Consider the following 23,016-nt stretch of genomic DNA (forward strand, 5'->3'; position numbering starts at 1 on the left):
GGAAACCTCGCCATTAAATTCTCCACACCTCCCATCTCCTGAATTGTTGGTCCATGTCTTAATTAGACAAGAAAGCAGGTCCCCTTCCTTCCCTCTCATCTTTTTGTGGGGTCTCATGGATTTCACCCCCCCTTTTCTCCCTCTGCACCTTATTCTTGGGTGATCTCTCTGCTCACATGGTTTCAACTACCATCTTTATGCCAATAATTCACAGAATTTACCTCTCCACCCCTGGCCTCTCTCCGTCTAATGCAGCATTTTAGGCCATCTCACTGATAGTTTCTCGGGGATATCCTACCATCAAGTCAATGGGCCTTGATGGGCCAGGTGCTCAGATGGCATCAAGTAGCAAAGTGCCACTGAAGTCAATGGAGCTTGGCTGAGTTACAAACAGCTGAGGATCTGGCCCAATATATGACGTAAGCGCAGAAGATGCTGGAAGCAGATGGGGTGGAAGCAGTGCAGGATTCGAAGGGTGTGTGAGACCGGTCCTGTCAAACAGGTGGGAAGATTATCTTGGTGGCAGCGTTTTGTGTGGACGGCAGGGGGTGCCGGGGTGTCAGGAAGGCTAGAGAGGAAGAGGTTACAATAATCAAGATGACAAGGGACTGACTGAGCGTTTCCCTGTAGGCACAGAGAGGGAAAGGAACAGACTTTTCAGACGTTTTTCAGGATTTGGACACAGCCTGCATGTGTAGGACATGGGCGAGGGAGCAGCTGAAGGAGGTTACTAGGGTATGGGCATGAGTGACAGGAAGGAGTATCTGTCCAAGGGGAAGCGGCGAAGGAAGATGAGCAGTTCAGTTTCTGGCCATGTTCAGCTAGCGGATGGCAAGACGGCCAGGAAGCACTGTGAAGACACAAGCTCACAGGTAGGGTTGGATGGAAGGAGACACAGCGAGAGCAGCTACGCGGATTTACACATCAGCAGCGAAGAGATGGTAAATGAATGTAGGCGAACAGAAGAGAGGGTGTCAAGTGAGAGACAGAGGAAGGCCCCAGGCAGCAGCCCCAGGACTCCCACAACCACAACTGAGGGGAGAGGAAGGGTAGGGTGAGGCTAACCCAGTGAAAGACATGTTGGGAATGGTCAGAGAGGTGACAGGAAAACCAGGAGGTGACAGCAATGGGGGGAGGAGGGGAACATACATAGGAACAGGATCAATGCATCCTCTTTTGCACTGTATTCAGCCCCTGAAACAGCAAGGGGAGAGGAGAGGCTAAGGGCGGATTTTGCTATTGTTTTATCTACGTCTAAATAGCTAAAAATAGCTTTCACAGGGTTTGAAATCTTTAATTAAAACCAAGTCTTGATATGCAGCAAATCCCTCCTGATGTGCAGCAGAGCTCGCTCCTTCCATGAAAAGGCCTGCTTGGTACGTTCCAGTATGGCCTGCCACGTGCGATTCCCCATTCCTTCTGGACTGTATCAGTCCCGCTGGAGACAGCTGACAGGCTCACTGTGCCTTGGAGACTCAGCTGCTACCGTGCCTTATTTCTGGTCTGTAAATTCTCACCTTCCTTCACTTTCCCTGGCCTGGACAGGCCAGAATTTCACGCTTTATAGACTGACTTCTCCACACACCAGGAATGGAGCTTGGAAGGAAAATTTACCCCTTTCCTGCTTCGGCTTCTCTCTCCTCCTCTCTCCCTGAAACGCCGAGAACTCCCTCCTCCTCCATCTTCAAGTGCAAAGATTTAGCTAATTTCTTCCATGAATAGAATATAAGTAGCCATAGCAACATCAGCCTGACAACCTTACCACCTCGTATATCTCCATGTCCCCATCACCCTTTTCTTGTTCACCATCTCCTCCACCTCTTCTGGAAATCAGCGAGGCATCATCTCTGGCTTCCAGCCTATTCCCTCTCCGTGTATGTCCTGCTTGCTAGTCTTGCCCTTTACAGCACTCCGGTAATCGGCCATTCACTGCTCACTAGCCCACCGTCTCTTCCCTGATATTCTGAAGACCAATATCCACACTCTCATCTCAGAAATTCTCCCTACATCTTCTCTTTTTCAGATACGGATCCACATCAACCTCCCCTTTCCCAGCAAAATCTTGGAGGTCACCCACCTAAGCAACCCCTCTCATAACAGCACCTGAGACCATCTCCAGATGGGCTTCTTTCCCTTTCACAGCGCTGTGAAGCCTGGCTCACTCCTCTCCTTATCCTTCTGAGCCCCAGTGGTCCCTGTGACGTTAAAAACCGTTTCCTCCTTCCCAAATGTTGGGTACAGTTCTCTGGATTCTTGGTGCTCTGTCATCCTGGTTCCAACCCCTTATTCCCTGGGGTCTCAGAACGCCAACATCCTAATCCTTGTCAAAAACAGCAGGCTGGCCCTTGCAGACCGAGTGCTAGCTCCAGACACGCCTGCCGCGATTGTGCCAAAAACACCACGTCAATTCTCCCAACTGAAGGGAGAAATTAAAGCAAATGATACTTCCAACGGTCAACTAACCTTTCCTTAGCAACTCCCCACAGACACCAAACCAGCCCACACCCATGAACATGGCTGCCCGACCTTCTACTGCTTTTCCCTGCACAGGCACAACAGGGGACATTTCTACGTGCTGCTGGGATCCCCAAGACGCACTCTCCAGGAAGTTTAGTCCTTAGGTTCCCCCACCAGGCAATTCTTGGTCCTTTAGCCGGGCCATGGGCCCACAGGTACTCAGAGCCACCCTCATCACCTACCTCCTGGTTTGCATCTGTGGGTACTTCCTACACTCAGATACAGTCACGTTTGGCTGTTTATCGAACGTTCTTCTAATGCCACTCTGCCTGCGTGGCCATATTTCCCCCCCATTTGCATAGTCTCCCCCCCACCCCAAATGACATGGATGGCAGTCTTTTTAAACTTCGACAGTGCCACGGCATTCCAGAGAGGCCCATGGAAGGAGACAGTGGGAGAACTCTGCTGCGCCGGATACTTTATTCAGTAATGGGCATTTCACATCAAGCAGGGACAGCGAAGCTGAGGCAGCCTCAAGAAATACAGGACATTTGCTACCAGGACGGTCAGTGACCAGCTTAATTTAAAATATGGCTAAGCTCCCCCCAGAAGTTCTGCCCGTGTGGCAATTCTCCATCTGTCACCGGAAATTCTTAGTGTCCCAGAACAACTCTCTGAAACTTGGACGCCTCAGTTTGTCTCTGTCTAACCATTGGGGCTCCCCTTCACAGTGACCAGAACCCCGTTGTGTTTTGGGTGGAGAGGGGACACTTCAGCTGAGGCTGGTTCCGGGGTGGGGTGGGAAAGGGTCTGGTTCCTGCCTGCTCTGCTAGTGATCGTGCCAGGCTTATGGAGTGCAAACATTGGCATCCATGTCCTAGCACCTCGGTGCAAGGGACAAACAAAGCAGAGGCTTCAGCACAACATGTCAGCGCAGCCTTAGATGGACGTACTGGGAATTTCGAAATGCTTCTCTCCCCTGGGAAGCCTGGAGCATCAATGTGAAGGGGAGGGGAGGGGCTTCTGGCACTTAGTTCCTCTAGCCACTGCAGATCAGTGATGCTGCCTGACAGGATAATGTTGCTCTCTGCCTTTCTTTCCTTTCTCTAGGAAAGGGTTAGTGCTGATTCCTCTCCTCACCCACGCCCGGCCCCACTTCCCATTCCCAGTGTGCTGGCAGGCAGAGCGGGGAGGGAAGAGGAAAAACAGAACAATTAAGGAACAAGAGAGAGAAAGAGAGATGGTGAATGAAAAAGTGGAGGAGAAAAAAGGACCGAATTAATAAGAGGAAAAGAGATGACTGGGGGATCTGAGAGAAGAGAAGGAAGAGAGCTAGAAAAGGAGGGGGAGTTGGGGATAAAAAGAAAAAGAGAAGAGAGAAAGGAGTGAGAAGCCTATCTGAGCCCTCGTGCCCTTCCTGGAATCGGGCATAGGGGCTTCTCGATTGCCGACACAAGGCAATTTGTGGGGGGAGGAGAGGAAAAAGGCAGGCCATGAGAGATGGGAGGTGGTGTGTGTTAATGTTTCTGATTAAACGGTGTGCTTTTGTGCAAGGCAGCATGTGTGGGCACATAATGTATGCCTTTGTGTGGTGCATACAGTCCATGTGTTTATAGGCGGTAAATGAACATGTACCATATGGGAGTGAATACTGTATGCGCGAACACCTCTTGTGTGTGTCACAGTATACTGCATGCCTGCAAGCATCTGAGCAGACACTGTGCACACGTGCCTGCTTGCATGTGAGGAAGAGAGAACAGGTTGCAACGGAGGAGGAGAGAGGTGCAGAGCCCACAGCGAAGCGAGCGGGTCCCTCCTCTCACAGTGCAGTCCCCCAGCCCCCTCTTCCTCCTCCAGCTCTGTCTGCACATTCCTTTTCATCTCAGGTTTGGAAGTGGTTCCAGGAACACTTATGCCATTTAAAGGGACAGCCCTATGTAAGAGCAGGCTTGGCTTTATCCCTAGTGCGCCACAGTGCCGTGATGTTTGTTCCACATTCCCCAAACAATTACCTTTAGCATTTGCAGCCCCCATCACACTCCCACTTGATCACGAAAGCCCTTTCAGCCTCACAGAGCCAATCCCCTTTACTGCTGGACCGGCCATGCACAGCTGTTTCTACTTGCCCACCTTTTGTCCCTCTGCCTGTCCACAACTGGACAGTGAAGAACATTGATTCCTAAGGCTCAGACATCTTGCACCTTCCTAGCAGAATGGGAACATTGCCGAGGCATTTGCTGCACAGCTTTATTCAGTGCATAAATTTGCTACACACCAGGGAGCAATTCTGCCTTCTCTGATACAGTCTGTGTTCATACCACACACACACACACACACACACACACACACACACACACACACCATATGATACATGCAGAGCCTTGCTAGGCACATGTAACCTTGCACACCGGCAAAGCATCACTCCATCTATACTTTGCACTGCTGGGAGATGGTTTTGCTTTTTTCCCCCTTAGCAATGGTAGAATCTCATAAAGCATTCTCCAATCTGCAAACAGTCAAGCCAAACCAACCTCTAACACTCAGTGGTAGCATCACAAAGAGAAAATGACTCCTGTTCGACCATTGCAAAACATGAAGGATCCCTGCATCTGAAAGCATGGCCCCTTCTGCCCAACCCAGCTCGGCTGATGGCACTGATCAAACGGACATTTCTCTCTCTCTGTCACCGTTTGCAATCATCTTAACAGGACCCTGGGCCATCCCAGCACCCGTCTCTGCCAGGATTGGGGGCGGGGAGGAGAAATGAAGGAATAACAGGCACTGGCTGCTTTGACATCCCTGCGCCTATCTCGCCTCTCGAGCTCCATGCATTGGATGGAGCTATAGCACTGAAGGGATGGAGCCAGCTTACCAGGAGCCAGCAGGAAAGCTAGATACAGATTTAGGTGAGGAGACAGATGGAAAGAAACCATCCTCCTAGGAGGACATTTGGTTTTGGGGCACTTTCTGTAAACACTCCTCTGGGAGTTTCATTTCAGAACAAGATTATTTCAGACACACACAGGGATTCAGCCAGTAACCAAGAAGGACGAAGAGGGGAAAGAACAGGATTTGGAGGGGAGCTAGTTTCCGAATGATTATTGTTGTCGGTTCATGTATAGCTCTTAAAACGATAATTAGAAGAATCAATAAAAAGTCCAACGTCAGGTTTGAAGCTAATGAGTGAGAGAAGCAGTGAGACAGAGGTAAATGCTGACTTACATTAAAGCAAGGTAAATTGTTTCTCAGCCTGGGTCCAGCCTCCATTTTACGGCTTTGCAAACAGACTCCATCCATTTTCTAAGCTGGCCGATGGGTTCAAAATAAGAATGGTCTCTCCATGTAGAAAAGACGAGAGAGACAGCCCAGAATTGCTCCTTAAGGAGACCAGTAATCAGATGGGAAGAAATAAAGGCAGTGAAATGGGGCAGAAAGCACACAGCATGCCAAAGACCAGAAGAGGGTTATATAATTATCCATGGGGATGGACAGCTAGGAATAACGAGTGGGGAACAGGCTCCCAAGCCCAATGGAAGGTGGGAAACTAGTTTGGTGAGTGCTGGCAGTTGGCACCAACAGGCTCAGAGACTGCCCTGCGGGCAGTCTGCCTGGTGCCTTACACACAAGGTCTGATGGGACACTTCACATCAGCGAGACTTCAGGCAACGGCATCCCAAGCAGGGAGAACCTGGGGTGGGGGCCAATGACCACCGGGACTTGGGCCAGGCAGAAGTCAGACAGGCCTTAGCTGCTATGGCCTCAGGAGGCTGTTCCTAGCCCAGAGCAGAACGAGAGACGAGAGCGCACAGCCTCGATGCTGGCCTGGAGAGTCCTGGCCCATCCAGCCAACCCCAATAGCCAAGCAGGGCCGAAATGGGCTACAGGACACCACCTTCTTGCTAACACGTGCCTCTTTTCGAATGACTTACCCATAAACTGCAGAATCCAGGGGTCCTTCCAGCCACCTGCCCCATCCACAGGTACCTCAACTCCCCCCCCCCCCCATTTACTCTAGACACATGGAGGATGCCTGGGGAGTGGTAACAAGCCCTGTAATAAAAGCCCCCCCCCCATTGGCCGTGGGGAGCCAACCCGTGTCCCATACCTGTTCATACCAGTCGCGGTTCGAACATGTGCATTCTGGCCACCAGTTTGTGCTGTTCCCATTCATCTTGGGGGTGCTCTTCCCCTGCCCCTGCTTCAGGGGAGCAGGGACATTGTCCCGGGAGGTGGGGATGAGTTTGCTCTTACTCCTAGAGGTGGGGGTGGCTCCCCCCTGGGATGGCAGGGTCTGCGAGCCGTAGCCCCCGTAGCCGTACTGCTCATGCTGCCACTCGCCGTAGGATGGAGGCTCCATGCGACGCAGGGCCGCCATCCGCGTCACTTCATAGCACTCTGGGCACTTACAACAGTGATGGTGCTTGTGCATATTTGCTTTCATAATATACACACAACCAAGAACAAAAGGAAAAAAAGGCAAGAGATGGAGAAAGGGACCCCCCTCCCCGAGCAGAAAATGCGTCCGCCTCCTCTCCCTCCACGCACCTCCTCCCCCTCTCGTAGTCAGAGATGGTCCAGAGTCTTCTGTACAAAAACCAGAATTATAAATCTATTATCTCCAAAGGATAGCCACACAATAAAAAAGGTTTCTGTTGTTCTGCATTGCCGGCCATTCAGGTGCGAGCATGTCAGCCTGCCCCTCAGGCCCTGGAGAGCTGCTGGCGTGGGGGGCTCGGTGCGATCAGCTCTCTGCTTTGCTTCATTGATCTGCTTTGCTGCTTCCCCAGTGAGGGTCCGTGGCAGAGCTGTCTCTGGCCCCTGGCAGCCGTGTGCGCAGTCAGGCTCCCTCAGTGGGTATGTGCAGGGGGTGGGGAGAAGGCGGCTTGCTTCACCTGCAGGGCTTGGGCTGGAGGATTCTGCTGTTTCTGGTCCCTGGATGAGAAGGGAGAAGGCGAGAGCATCTATCTCCAGCCTCCCCGTTCTCCCGGCCCTCAGCCAATCACTGCACAGGGCAGCATCAGCAGCGGCAGTGAGAATGTTAAACAGCAGGCCCTTAAAGACACAGCTGCCTCATTCCTACCCCTGGAGCCTGCTGCACCACTCAGCCCCCTCACGGAGCCAGCTGCCAAGCACAGTGCTGGGAAATAAGGGGCAAAAACCCGTCCCGGCTGAAATGACTCAGTCAGAAATGCCACAAAATCCCCAGGCCCACAGAAGTTACCGGTGGAAAAGGCCCAGGAGCTCACGAAGAGAAGCAAGGGATATTCTTGTCATTCTACAGCCTACACAGACAATACCCTTTTGATCTGGCATTTGGGTGTCACCCAAATGCCATGTACAGTGGTCACCTTTCAGAACGGTAGTTAAAATAACCACATATAAAGTGCCCTCACTACTTGCAATGCTCCCGGTGTACAGGACAGGGAACAGCTAGGGAGTATTGAATGCACTGAAGCAATAGTAATTATCTAAAGCAAAACTGGAAGGTGTATCAGGGTAACCACTGCACCGTAAATCCAGAATCTACATTAAAACAAACTCAGGCGGCCTCTTCCCTCACGACAGGGAACTCCCAGGGAAGGCTGCCTGCTCATTTGCTTTCCAAACAGCAAGAGGCCTATCGCTCTGTACCCCATGTGCTGCAACACCTAGGCACAATGGAGGGAAACTAAGACTAGAGGGAAATGGTTAAATCCTTATGTTCTTGCTGTTGAGCCCTCTACCATTAGCTGGGAATGAGAACCCCCCGTTTTTTCTCTTTTAGCATAAGCAGGGCGGATAACACGTTTTCAGTGGGTAGACTCAGTGCTGGGATCAAAGGTAGCACAGGCAGATGCTGGGGACTACCTTCCACAACACAACTCTGCAAACACATTTCAGTCTTGACATGTAGCCCCCCTTCCCAGTGCAGTCCTGTCCCCATCTGGACATGCAAACTTCCTGGTCACTTCAGCCTTGGGTCCCACACAGCACTACCAGGAATCTGAGTCCTGACCTGCAGCTCCTACTGTTATTCCAGGGCTCCCCACAGGCAGCTCCGCTGACACCCTTCAGTCCCACCCTGCTGCCGCCTGCTATTCCAGTCCACATGCACACTATAACTCTCTCCTGTGCCAACCCCCACCCTGCTATTACAGACCTAGAGCAGAGATGGACAGTCCTGCTGATTTGTGCAGTGGTTTTGTGATATGCTCAACTTGGGGTCAGGATGAGACTCAATTCAAGGTCACCATAGGAGGGAAAAAGCAGCTTGGGCAGGCAGAGGGCAGTTCTCTGTGCACAGATTCCTAAGTTCCAAGGCCAGAAGGGATCACCGTGAACACCCAGTCTGAGCTCCTGTGAAACACAGGCCGTAGAACTGCCCCAGGGTAATTCCGAGAGCAGAGCTGTTAGAAAAACCTCCCATCTTGAGTTAAACATTGCCCGTGATGGAGACTGTTCCAATGGTTAATTACCCTGACTATTAAAAATTGACACCTTATTTCTCGTGTGAAATTGTCCAGCTTCACCTTCAGCCAGGGGATCGTGTTAAACCTTTCTCTGCTAAGCTGAGGAGCCCAGTATTCAGTATTTGTTCCCCACGCAGGTACTTACAGATGACCCCTGGAATACAGGTCACCTCTGTACTAGGAAGAAAGTGAAAAATTGGAAGGAGTTCAGAGAAGAGCCACTAAAATGATCGGGGGCTGTGCTGCGAGGGACAGTCACAGGAATCTGTTTAGTTAGGTCACGCTCCTGCTAAGGGGGAAACTGAAAACAGCCTGTAAGTATCTGAAGGGCGTAATCCACACCCAGGTGGGAGAGGACAGGCGTATGCAGCTAGGAGCAATGGGATGAAAACAGAGTCTAGAACCTAGATAACCAGATTAGACGCCAACGAACAGTGAAAACATGAAAGACCAAGACAAATGCCCTGACACTGAAGCCTGCGGGACTGTCTCCTGCTGGAAGAAGGGAGGAACCACCACTCGGGATATTTAAAACTAGACTGGATAAGGCCCTGGAGACTGCTGAGGAGAACAGTCCTGCCCCAGCTCCCTGGGCCTGGACTAGACAGAGCCTAGGCGTGATCATTTCTGTGCTAGGATTCTATACAATGAAAGAGTCGCTGGGACTAGCTCAGTGTACCTCCAGGTACCAAACCCAAGCGGAGATGGAGATACTAAGAGCACGAGAAATTCCCACTTAGTACGCAGCTTCCCTCGGGATGCTCAGTGTGAGGGAAGGGTGAATAATGAATACACCTTTCTTCCCTGGCCCAGAGCCCAGGGAGCTGCGCCCACCCAGCAGACAAAGCTCGGCACCACTGCCATTGGGTGTTAAGAGATGCTGAGAAATCCAAATGGCTCAATTTGTACCCACTTTAATCCCCACCTCCCACGCTCCTGTGGGACACATCACTGCTGCTCCTTGATTGCAGACAGTGCTGGTCCCTGGAGCATCTCCTGGGGGTGTGCACAGTCCTGCTGCTGCTAACATTGTTGTGTCTTCTCTTGACTCCGGCTGCAGGCATTACGAGGCAGGGACTGTCTCTTGCTAGGTGTTTGTACATCAGCTAGTACCAGGGGTCCTGATACTGACTGGGGTTTCTGGCTGGCCGTGCAACACAAATGAATAATACGGACGCACTGGCTGCTCTGCCTGGTTTCCAGCTGTTAAACTGCAACAAAGAGCTAAAAATACAGAAATATTTTCCTAATGTCACTTCCCCCATGAGCAATTGCTGGAGACGCTACAAGGATGTTATGCGATCGCAGCAGGAGGGGAGATGGACACCAGCGCGCTCTTGATTAAGATGTGGTGCACACAGGGACCCCAAGGACCAACTCCAGGCCCCAGCTGAGAGGTGTGAGGCCCCCACTGTATGTCGCTGACGTGGGGCTGAGCAGTAGAATGAAGTTTCCAGTCATCTGCGGAGCCCCTCACTTGTTTAGCCTCAAGGGGCCGTGGCACAGGTTCCTAGGGGGCTCGTGTGTGTTCAGGTTAAAATGACACACGCTACCAAGTTATGAACATTCGTAATGCCACCTCTGCCCCACAGGCTTTTCGAGAGAGCCCAGCCCCACCCAAGTCAGCACAAACAGAAGCCAAATACAATTCCAAGCCTAGGAAAGCCCAAAGTTCTCTGGAAACCAGCACATAAGTCAGCTCTTCTGGTTTAATAATGGCTGTTGTGTCTGCCAGCCCTGCACGGGGGTGTCACAGACATACCCTTAACCCTGTAGTGGGGTTCCTCATTCCATACCAGGATTCACGGAAAGAGCCAGTCTAAGCAGTTAGGCGAATTGTGCGTCGAGTGAAAGGAAATCCTTTTACAGGCAACACATAATTAGATTGTGGAACACACTGCCACAGGATGTTGTTGAGGCCAAGAATTTAGTAAATCAAAGAGGGATTGGACATGTATATGGATAATAAGACTATCCAGAGTTATAACTAGTGAAGAAAGATGGGGGCTAAGGTTTGGGATGGATATAAAACTTCAAGCTTCAGGGTTTAAACCACTCCCTAATTTTTACGGATTAGGATGCAACCTTCCTGGGGGGCGGATTATCCCCCATCTGTCACAGTTGCAGCTTTTCTTGCATTGTTTTCTGAGGTATCTGGTGCTGACCACAGTAGGACACCGGATACTGAACTAGATGGACCCCAGCTCTGATCCTGTCTGTCAAGCGCTATGCGACGCTGCACCTCTTTAGCAGCCGACGTGCCAGGGCCAGGAGTAGCAGAGTAAAACGAGATGGAAGGGGCAGGAGCCTTGTGCGGAGGCTGGCAGGGGCAGGGGCATTAAAGAAACTGGTGCTCTCCCTTCTGCTTGAGAGGATTCTCACGCTTACAGCACCAAGCAGAGCAGCAAGTTGTGAGCTGGGGGGACAGCCAGCAGCAACTCCAGAACGAAGCGGAAGTCCTGTCTCATCCAGCTCGTCACACCACCACTTGGACTGGGTAAGATTTCCTCAGATCTACCTCACTCACACATCACCAGGAGATTCCTCATGGATATTGTAAAATACTGACAATGAATTGTTGCTCCAAAACCAAAGGTCAGAAGCTAACGTCCCCCCCAAGCAGCAGGGTGATAATGCTGGGGCGGGAGATGAACGAGCCTGACTTGATGCTAGCAGGGCAATGAGGAGGCCCATTTCATTTACTAGTCTGTGTATATTAGAGAGTTCTTTCTAGGGGGTGGGGTGACATCGGACCTGGAGGTCCACCTCATGGAGGGACTGGACTGCTCTTAAAGGAAGGAACATTAAAATCACACTTGGGGGAAATCCACTGCTTTACACAAAGAGCTGCCTCCTCTCGTTGGCTGGGGCTGTCCCAGGCACCTTCTCCTGCTAGCGTTACTTGTATTTTGGTAATGGTTTCCTCTTTCCTGCTCCTCAGCCCTGCACTGAAGTCAGACATGCATATGTGACATGACAGTCTAACTAGAAAGGACTGAGGGGGGGGGCAATGGCCAAGGAGGAGGATTATGACAGAGGAACTTTGGTAACAAGCGAGTGTGTTAGGAACAATCAAGAGAAGCATTAGGATCTCTGTTTTCCATCAGCAGATTTGAACATGGCCTCCTAGAAAAGGTGTTTCTCTTCACTAGCATCCAGGCTTCCACACTGCCCGCTCCATCTCCATGGAACTCCTCAGACATGATAGCCATGTGGCATCCTCGGGTAGAATCCTCTCCATGCCAGGTCTCCAGCGCGGATACCACTCCCCTTAACTCAACTTTCCTTCCCTCAAAGGCTAGAAAACTTGGAGGCATCCATGACCCAAACCTCCGTTTTCCTCCCACACCTCCCTTATCTGTAAGCTACTTATCACCATTACTGAATGGCCAGAATACATCCTAACCTTGCATCCTCCTCTTCTGAAACTCTTACTGGTGCTTTTGTCACTCACTCCCTGTCTCGTATCTTGTAGTCTCCAAATCCCCACACATCTGCTCTAACACCCCTGCACCGTAATCTCTGCACAATTTGTTGCTTATTTCCTGCTTTTCTACAGTTAGCTGCATTTGTCTCCTGCTGGTCTCATTGCTCAAAAGGTTCATATCCATTGCAAAGGACTTGCACTGCTCTTTACCAGTTGCCCTCATTTTTTCATGGCAGCCAGTCTCATCCACACAGGTAAGCTATGCACAATAAAAGGGCTGCAAACATCTGTCTCAGCAACACTTTGCACAGAGTAGAAAATACTCCCCAACTCTTACAGAAAACAGATCACATAATAATAGCTCTTTGCACACCCGGATCTCAAAGCACTTTGCAAACATCAATCAATCTTCACAACACCTTCAGCAAAGTGATCCTGGTTTTCACCCAAAGAAACTTCAGCAGAGAAGTGAGGTGACTTAGCCAAGGTTGTACAGCAATCTGATGGCAGGGCAAGGACTATAACGTTGGAGTCCTGATCCCCACAGCGCTTCGACCCAGCCATATCCCCGTGCTCCATCAAAGGCTGGTGGCAACAGTCTTGACTCATTCACTCACACCATGAAAAATAAAACTTGTTTAAAAAGCAGAATAATCCTAATAAAAAGGTGACTGGATTCTTCAATAGGGAGCCGCTGGTGAGAGCAGCACAGGGACAACGTGTTCTCAGAGGTCAGAATTGCCTGGCTGGGCGGGTGGGACTCCTGAAGAGAGGACTTGGAGGTAGAATACTTGCCCATAATAACAACGCTGCAGCCCCTTAGGGTGTGTCTACACTGCAGCTGGCTGTAGGCCCGACAGGCCAAGCTGCAATGTCCACACTGCTATTTTTATTGCACTAGCTCCAGCTCTGCTAGCATGAGTCTGTCTCCCTGGGTTGGGAGGCTCGCTCCCAGCTGCTGTGTAGACGTACCCTCAGCGGTGGGACAGGAGTGTGTGGGGAACAGCATCAAACACTGCAGAAAGACTAAGCAAGGGAAATGCAGACGGCTTCCCTTTGTCTCTGGGCAGGAGGAAGTCATCCCCCAGAGCAACGCATGCTGCTTCTTTCTGTACTGTGCCCAGGCCTGATGCCTGACTGAGAGGGATCCAGAACATCGACAGCTAACACGTGCCACTGGAGAGACTGGCTTTTGCAAGCTCCTTGATTAGCTGCCCCGGGAAACAGAGGCAACACTGGGCTGCAGGCCGCAATGTCTGTCGAACGCAGCGACGGTTTCTCTAGGATTGGTTGGACTTTGGCTTGTTTTACAGTGTGCAGCAGATTCCCCTTGTCGCAGATGCTGACAGTCTTTGGTAGTTGGCCCCCAGGGCTTCTGTGCTCCTTTGCCACCCAGGAAAGACAGGGATCAGAGTCGGATGAGGTGGCCTGATGGCTGTCAGTGCTTCTGTGGGAATGGGCTGAGTTCTTTGAACAAGAGTCTTGTGTTCTTTGGTCCTGCTATGGGCTCTTGTGATATTTGGAGCCTACAAGGCCCTCCTGGAAATGGGCGATCTCTGTGAAAGAAGATGACAATTGCGTGCAGCGGGAAGTACTGTGTTCTAGAACTGAGTGGGACAATCTGGGTTTACTCTTCTGGGATAAACTTTTGGACAGTTTTACCCTGGGTGTATCTCTGTTAGCCGCAACATCCTAGAGCACAAAAACAAGGAGGAGTCCAGTGGCACCTTAAAGACTAACCGATTTATTTGATTGATAAATAAATCTGTTAGTCTTTAAGGTGCCACCGGACTCCTCGTTGTTTTTGTGGCTACAGACGGACACGGCTCCCTCGATACTTGCAACCTAGAGCAGGTGCGAAAGCCCAGCATTCTGAGGGCTAGACACTCTGATATCTCCGACATACTCTCCAGCCACAGAGAAGTGAGGAATCCGAGACAGCGGAGTCTGCAGCCATTAGCCCAACAGATGGGGGCACAGAGGAGGTAAAGTTTCTAGTGAGACTAGGTGGAAAGCGAGGGAGTGGGAGAGGAGGTAATGCAATGGTCTGAATGCTGGGCTCCTCGTGCCGACTCCCTAGAACGACAGTCTCCCAACTCAGCAAGGTTGATTCACAATTTACTGGGTGTGGGTTGTTCAGCTGAGACCTTCCCTACCAAGATGCTGTCTGCTCTGCAGGGACGTTAAAGAGCCCAGATTGTGGGGGGAGCAGACAAACGGGATCAAGGCTAGTGTGACATGGGTGAGGGGTGCACATGACAAGGTCGGAAGAGGCAAGAACAAGAAATGTTAAATGCTGAGTTTGGGTTTCCCCATAGCAACCATGGAGTAATTCATGCGGGGCTAAGTACAAGGGGGCATAACAACAACTAGACACCCCAGGGAACTGGTTGCACACAGCACCCCAAGGTGCTACTGCCAAACAGATTACTCCTCCCCAAGCCAGAACCACCTTCATTTTATGGGACGATTCCTGACGTGGGCCAGTTCCTACAGCCTTTACTCCCGGAATCAACGGGTGATGCTCCGCACTAAGCACCCACAGTTCATTTGTGCGACAAAAATAAGGCAAACCAAATGTACGCTGCGGTTGTGACCACAGGGGGAGGGGGACTGATGCATTATCCTCTTCGCCGGGGGGCCCAGCTGCAGACTCCACAACAGAGTCCTGTAAAGGAGACCTCAGACCCACTTAACAGTCACTTGCTAGGGGCTCTATTTTTTGCTACAATATCATGAGACCCCCCAGGGTCCCAGGACAGGGGCTCCTGCTACAATCCTGGAAAAAAAAAAAAAAGCAATTTAGATAAACAAACAACAAGAAAGGAAACCATAGCAACTACCCTGCAGAGAAATTCCCTCTTCCAGCTATCTGGACCAGAGTCCTTCCCTGGAGCCAGTCTCTGTGACGGCCTAGGCGCTTTTCCACAGCAGGTCAGCAAGCTATATGCTCCCTGAGGGGTTCATTGGCAGAGTAACTAGAGACCCCTGCCAAGTCAATCCAATGGTTTAACCCCTGTGGATGCTGCATACCTCACTGCAAGGGATATAGGGGTAATAGGTTTTCTCTCCAGAGACCTGTTGGGGGCAGGGTGCTATCAACAGAGAAGGGATCTCTCATCCCACATGGCCACTAAACCCTGTCGCATTGCACAGAAGTCATAAAAAACCCCTCATGGCTTGGTACAGTTTGCCATGAGAGCAGGCTCTGCCAGCAGGTCTGGAGTGAGCTCACAGCACTATGAGATTGCTGCCTATTCTGAGACCCCCTTCCTCAGGGAGTGTGTCACGGCAATACCTAACTGGAATGTGGGGAGAGAAAGACGTGGCCTGGACCTTTCCTCAGAATTTCCAGGGGCTTGCATGGTTATTAGTAGCTAAAGTGTCTTTCTACCCTGAACAAGGACTGCCAATGAAAACATTTAGCATCTCCCCTTGACATCCGATCAAATATGCTCAATTTACAAGTCAAATGACGTTTATTTCTGACTGCCAGCGCCACAAGCACCCCCAGAGCTCTCAGAATCAGGCTGGATTTTCCCCTCCTCCTCCTCCTTCGTAATCAAGGTTCTGCAGGACAAATGTTCCCTTCAATGACACCTGTGCAAACCTATCGGCTTCCAGTGAAGTTGCACAAGTGTAACTGATGAGAAGAAGAAGAACTCGGTGTTACTTCAAAAGCTTCTCTCTTTCGCCAACAGCATTTGGTCCAATGAAAGATGTTACCTCGCCCGCCTTGTCTCTCAGATCTTGGGAAGCAATTCAGTTGATGACACACAAGCAGGAACAGAACTTGGCCCCCTCTCTGTACCTGCACTGCTGTCGTGCCAACAGAAAGAAAAAGAAGGGAATACTAATTTTTCTCACTAAAGCCAGCAGCATCTCTGCTACCAACATATGTGGGCATGAGAAAACAGCTCTGCATCGGTCTGGTACTAGTCGGTATCTTCATTAATGACTTCGATAATGGAGTGGAGAGTATGCTTATGCAATCTGCAGATGACACCTTGCTGGGAGGAGTTGCAGGCACTTTGGAGGACAGGATTGGAATTCAAAACCACCTGGACAATTTGGAGAAATGGTCTGAATTCAGCAAGATGAAATTCAGTAAACACATGTAAAATACTTCACTTGAAAAATCAAATGCACAACTACACAACGGGGAATAATTGGCTAAATGGCAATACTGCTGAAAAGGGTCAGCGGGTGACAGTGGATCACAAATTGAATGAGTCAACAATGTGATGCAGCTGCGAAAAAAGCGAATATCATCCTGTGTGTATTAACAGGAGTGTTGTTTGCAAGACACGGGAGGCAGCTGTCCTGCTCTGCTCGGCACTGGACTCTGCTGGAGTTGTGTGTCCAATTCTGGGCACCACAGTTTAGGAAAGATGTGGACAAACTGAAGAGAGTCCAGAGAAGAGGTACAAAAATGATAAAAGATTAAAGAAAACCTGAGGAAAGGTTTAAAAACTGGGCAAGTTTAGTCTCGGGGTCCCTTCCAGCCCGACGTTGCTATGGTTGTATGTGTCATGGGAGCAGCTTTGTTAACGCAGGAGCCCATTTTTGCATAGTCACATTTCAGAACAGACCTGCACTTTAAGCACCAAGGACATTGTCAGTGTCATACAAGACACACGGATAACACAAGCCCTTACTCCAAAAGGGTGACGTTAACACGATTGGATCATTGCATTACAGTGTTGTCAACGCTCATGATTTTTTCAGGAGTCTCGTGATATTTGGTGTTTTTCTTAAAGGCCCAGTGCCTGGGGTCATAATTACATGAGAATCTCAATTTCATTACAAAAAAGGGAAGTTTCCAGCCCCCACTGCAGAGAAAAGCTTGAAAACAGGACCCAAGCGCAGCCTCAAGGCTCAAAAGCCAGAAAACAAAGAAAAAGAGCTCTTTTTTTAAGATCTCATGATTTTGAAGCAAATCTCATAATTTTTTGGTCCTGACTGTTGATTTTTGAATTGGTGATGCTGCATTCAGTGCTCCGTTTCCTTTCGCCCACTCCTCACCAGTCCCATGCAGGTATCAGACACGTTCACACATTCAGCCTGAGCAGGAATTGACAACAGAAGTAACAAGGGGTCTTTGAATACCTAGAAAATATTGTGACAAACAGAGCTGCTAATTTTCAGACTTCAGTAACTTAATCATTCCCAGTTTGGGAGGGGAACTTGGGAGATGGTCTCTAAGGTCCCTTATTTTATCTTCTCCTACCTGACCAGTCAGTTCTTTCAGCCAAAGCAGGCAGCTCCCTCTGGGACACACCAGCGCTAAGCCCGACTCAGCAAGCTCACCTAAGAGCCAGAGGCCTGACCCCCAAAAACCCACTGAAATCAAGAGAAAGATTCACACTGATCTCAGTGGGATTTGCCCCCTGGTCCCAGTGCCTGAGTTACGCTGCCTCTGAAGCAGTCCCCAATCAGACCAATCAGTTCCTGGGCTCACAGGAACTGAGCTCTGTGGCAAAACCAGCCTGAAAAAGGGGGAAAAATACCAAAGGGGCAGAGTCCCCTTTCAGGTCTTCCTGCCTGCAGCAAAGTCTGCCATTGCCAAGCAAGCGCTCCCAAAGGCCGGTCTGAGAGCAGCTTCCAGTTAGGATCTGTATGGAGCTGCAATCCACAACTGGTTTCATGGGGTTTAACTATTGCTGCTTTAATTCCCACTGGCAGGTCCCTGGGCCTGGGCCTGCGGTGTGTGCTCAGCACGACCAAGCCAGAGACCTGGACTGACAGGGCTTGGAAGCAGGCAGGTGCAGCGCATACCCAGCCTCTGAGGAGGGGGCAACTTCTGCCAGCTGCTCTAGAAGCCTGGATGACAAAGGAATCCCCTCTGACCCTCCTCCACAGAAGGGAGGTTGCAGCTTGTAGGGCCCTGAGGGAGGAGGGGAGCTGTCTGCAGATAAGAGAAAACAGGTAAAAGCTCCCTGTAGGGCACAAAAGGAGAACAGGATATGGAGGCTGCCAACGGACCATCCTGTGAGGTGCAGAGCGCCTTCACCTCCCACTCAGCACACCGCAGAATCAGGCCCCACCTCCCACCCAAGGCAATTTGAAATGGTCACGACACAAAAAACTGGAGAGAATCTGGGTTTAAAACCAAAACATCAGCTGAGCCTTAACGATCACTGGGCAGGGGCTGTGTCATCGCATCCCAGCCCGGAAAATATCCCTGCTGAGACAGGGAACAATACCTCTGAACAGGCCAGACTGGACAGGTGACTGGATAACCAGAAACCCTGGGTGCTGCTGGACTGATTGAAATACATTGCTCATTATTTGTTTACTGCCACTTTTCCTGGCCTCTCAGCCTCGTGAAATTCTGATACTGTTTGTCCCTGCAGCAGCTAATAAACTATCTGGAGTTCATTGATTAAGAATCTTCCAAACGATTCTGTTTAATGGACTCAGGCCTCCTTACTGGATTGGAACTACATAAAAGTGCTGTCACTGGGAGCCTTGGGGACCCAGCAGGGAGGGAGGGTCAGGAGTCTCATGTTTCACAGACTGGGGTGGAAAGTTAGGATGTCCCTTCAGCCACCCTCCCCTTTTCTGTCCCCTTTAAACAAGGCAGTAATGCAGGAAATTTCTGAATGGCTGCCCCCTCCTTCAGCCTGCCTGCTAGTTTCTCAGCCAATCAGGTGGCATGCTGAAGCTGCAGCAGCCAGTTCATTTCTCTCTCTTAAAGGTACACTGTGCTTATCAACCATTTCAGTTCCTCTGTCCTCAAAGACAAGGACAGATGGGTTGTTTGGACATAAATTCTCTGTTTTTCTACTACACTAGAGTTCTGATGAGATTCAAACATGTGGCCATCACTGAAATAAGTTTAAGGGTCCCCAGGCAGTCTAACCGACGCTAAGCTATGGATTGCTTCAGTAACCAAAGGTCTCTGGAAAATAGAGAGAACTTTTACAGTGTAAATCACATTTTCTTATTCTTCGTGCATCATCCATTCCCCGGGAAGAAGCAGAGGGTTCCCAGTCCCAGCAACAGCAAACCTTTAAACCTTCGCAAGTGTAACCACCCTCCCCATAAATTATCAGCAAGGCTTAAAAACAGGACCTTGAGCACCAAAACTCACAGGCTTCTACTACCTGAAGAATAACTTAATTAGCTGGTAACAATAGCAGGCTGTTATCCTCTGTGTGGAACAGCTACCAGAAGGGAACACAATACATCTCTTACACGTTACAGAAGCACAAGAGACAGCTGCACAAATTCTCACTGCCGAAAATAAAATGAGATCCAACTTGGGAAAATTCACCTGACGTGTGGAGAATGAATAAGAAGCAAACATACCACCTGAGGGAGAAAGGAGGGGTGCAGGGAAGAGCCTGCACTACTTCTGGGAAGCACCACGTAGCGCTGTGACAAGTCGTCTGTGTAACTAAATGTAGGGGAAGTTAAACCTAAAAAGATCATTTATTCCAAGAAGCTGCATGCCAGGAATCCAGTTCTTTTTGCCAGACTTTCAATCACTGGAATAATTTTTTTTTTAGGTGCAGTGCTCTTGCCTACATACTGTACCCACACCAGCAAAACCAGAACATTACATGGTGGCAAAAGCATGACAGTGACTGGGTGGCAGTTGGGGACAGCACAAAAGACCTACATTTGCAAGGTGATTTGACACTGTGTTATTATATGCAAATACATGGCCAGGAAAGCAACAGTCCCCTTCTAGGTAGCTCTGGTCTGACTTCAGCATTCAACTATGAAAACACCAGTTTGACCTCAATCTCACACCTGTGCTCAACCCCAACTCAAATCTCTCCACTGGCTCCCAAACCAAATGCAAGCCCTCAAAGCCTTCCACTATTTAGCCCTCTCCTCAGTTCTTTCATCCTGCTCATTCCCTCTTTGCTCAGCTAACGTCTCTGTCTGACTATGTGCTTTATCCCCACCCCTTCCTTTATGAAGTACCCTGCACCTAGAACGCCCTCTCTGACCATCTGCCATTCCTCATTCCCCTCCTCTAAGTCCTTTCCAAACTCACTCACACAAGGAAGCTTATAGTCTTCTCTATATTTCAATTAAAAACAAACAATCTCAACCTACATAACCCCTCAATTCTCTCCCAAGTGACCTTGGCCGTCATCCTCTCCCACATCCCCTCCCATGTCATCATCTCCTGTTCTTTTCTTCATGTAGGCGGTGAACGGTTTGGGATGGGGAATCCACAATCCATTTGACTAGGTATTTGTATTAAAAAGTTTCAGCCAAGACTGTGGCTGTGTCACTGTGCTCAGCACTGTACAAACAATAAGAGTCCCAGAGAGCTTAGAGACTAAATAAACCAGATAGACAAAGAGTCGGAGGGGAAACTGAGGCACAGAGCAGCAAAGTGACTTGCCCAAGTTTACACAGCAAGTCAGTGACAAAGCTGGGATTACAACCCAAGTGTCCCTCATTCTAGTCCTGTGCCCTCTTGACTGGACCACACTGCCTCTGATAACCCTGTTGGCTCCTTTTTTGTTGCTTTACAAAGTGCTATTCACATCTACGGTTCTGTGTAATTAATAACTGTAGGTGGGATTTTCAAAAATGCCCAAGTGATTTAGGGGCAATTGTCCTTAATGGGACTGTGCTCCTAAGTCACTTAGTGCAATTCTGGGCACCTGAAAACTGAAAAGATATTGACAAACTGCAGGGAGTTCAAAGACAATCCACAAGAATAATCAGGAAGCTGGAGAGACTTGTTTTACGGAGAGGATTAAAAGAGCGAAATCTGTCTGTCTTGGCTATGAAATGACTGCAGAGGTGGGGAACTTGGTAACATTCTGCATATATTTAAAGGATGTAAACACAGCCCCTCCTGTGGTAATTACTACACAAATGCCTCCTGCCATCCAATCCATTAAGTAGAATTGGGCACTGCCTCAGAGGAGGCTGTCCATGCCCCTCCCTGCCCAAAGCAGGGCACAGATGAAAACTGAGTTTATCTACACTGGGATTTTTGCACCAGTGCAGCGCACTGATGTAGCTGTTTGGGTACAAACACCAGTCTAAACCCACCCCGTAGATGTCACGTTTTTTCATTGCAGCGCATTTGCACTGAAAGTCTGCATCAGTGCAGCGACATTATTGCTAACAACCCCAGTGAAGACATGACCTAAGGAAAAAGTTTTAGGAAAGAAAAATGGTCTTCGAAAGAAGGATCAAAGAGTCATTTGAATTTATGAGCGAGTCAAGGCCATTTCCAACCCTGCACTCATCCGTCACTCTCAATCCCCTTCAAGCAGGTTCCTCTAAGACACGTCTGCAAAGGCCAGGGATAAGGATCTCTCAGCACAGCTCAATACTGATCCTCCAAATCCTAAAGACTGAACACCTTCGTGAGCAGTTATTCTAGCTGCTCTGTTTAGAATAGCACTGGGATTGCCTCTGCAACTAGCATCCTGATTTCCACACAGCCCAGCTCCATTAAAATGCAGGGATGTTCCCCCTGCTCCACCATTCCAGACCGAAAGCCGCTGGGCTGCCAGACTCTGCATTCAAGTTTGGGTTGTTCTTTTACAAATGGAGTTTGTTTTGCAGTAACACACCCAGGAGATTTGTCCTTCCACGCCCGAGATCTTAGCGAGGTTGCAGACAGAAGCATGGGCCCGCCCTTTTATTTGGGTAGGGGAGAGGGTGCAGCTCCAGGCAGCCAGGTGTCTGCTCTGGACACTCTGGTAAAGGAATTTTGTTCCACAATAGAAAGAACTACCACATAACAAAAAGTAATGGCCCACTTTGCTCACCAGACCAGGCCTGGCCTGCATGGGGAGCTCCGGACTGAGGGGTTTGGAGAGAGACCAGGACTGGAATAGCAAAGGGTTGGGGGGTAAGTTCTCAGAGCTGTGAGGGGGAGCCCAGGTGTAGGACAGCAAAAGGCAGAGAGTCTGGGCAGAGGGGCAGCAGCAGCAGCTGTCTCGTCAGTCCCAAGCCCTTCATTTTAACACAAACTAAAAGGTACAGAATCTCCACAAGCTCCCGAACAATCCCTGGTTCCCTGCCCAGCTGCACCAGGCAAAGGCGGCACAGGACCGCGCCATGACGCTGCGTGAGAAACACCAGGGGGAGGGGCACAGCGGTGCAGGATGCGCTGCTGTAGCTGAATGTGCAAACAATGCACAGGCTGCAGCTGGTCCAAAATGGGGCTGCCTGCCTCCTCCACAGCTTAGGCCACTGTGAAAACAGCCAGTCTGTCAGCCAGTCCCTGCCCTGGCCCCGAGTCCACCAGTGATGCCAGTTCAAGGCCTTGGTCCTCATCTTCAGAGCAGAACTGGATTAATTCCCAGCTGCATTAAGGAGCGAATGTGGACAGATGAGCCACCTGACAGCTGAGCTGCTCCGGGAGAGCGCAGACCCCAGCACGGAGCACCGGGGGGCTGGACGCAGCGTTCCAGGCCCCGGGGATGTGGCTTTGGAGAGACCCTGCAGAGGCGATGGGATGAATCCAGAGTCTGGCCGTCCCCAGGGACCACTGAGAAACCTACAACTTCGAACAGGCCTTTCCACCACCACAGGAGTCACATGCACACCACAGGCACGTCCCCCCCACTTCCCCCCCGCCCCTCACCCCGACCCCCCCCCCTGCCCCCCACCCTGACCCCCCCCCCTGCCCCTCTCCCCAATCCGCCTCCTGCCCTTAACACTGACACCCCCTCCTGCCCCCTCCCCGAT

General features: G+C 50.2%; 1 protein-coding gene across 4 annotated transcripts in view; it reads right to left on the minus strand.

Annotated features, from left to right (window-relative positions):
* Window positions 1-23,016, minus strand: part of DLG3 (discs large MAGUK scaffold protein 3) — a 163,035-nt gene that overhangs the window by 104,625 nt on the left and 35,394 nt on the right. For 2 of the 4 annotated variants that reach the window (XM_024217572.2, XM_024217567.2), the window contains exon 1: window positions 6,563-6,886. The exons of the other annotated variants lie outside the window; for them this stretch is intronic. In XM_024217572.2, the coding sequence (XP_024073340.1) occupies window positions 6,563-6,886 (324 nt within the window). Of the gene's footprint in view, window positions 1-6,562; window positions 6,887-23,016 lie in introns of those variants that run through there. 4 annotated transcript variants of the gene reach the window in all.

Source organism: Terrapene carolina, unplaced genomic scaffold (assembly GCF_002925995.2).
Source record: "Terrapene carolina triunguis isolate 2854851 unplaced genomic scaffold, T_m_triunguis-2.0 Scaffold131, whole genome shotgun sequence".
NCBI lineage: Eukaryota > Metazoa > Chordata > Testudines > Emydidae > Terrapene > Terrapene triunguis.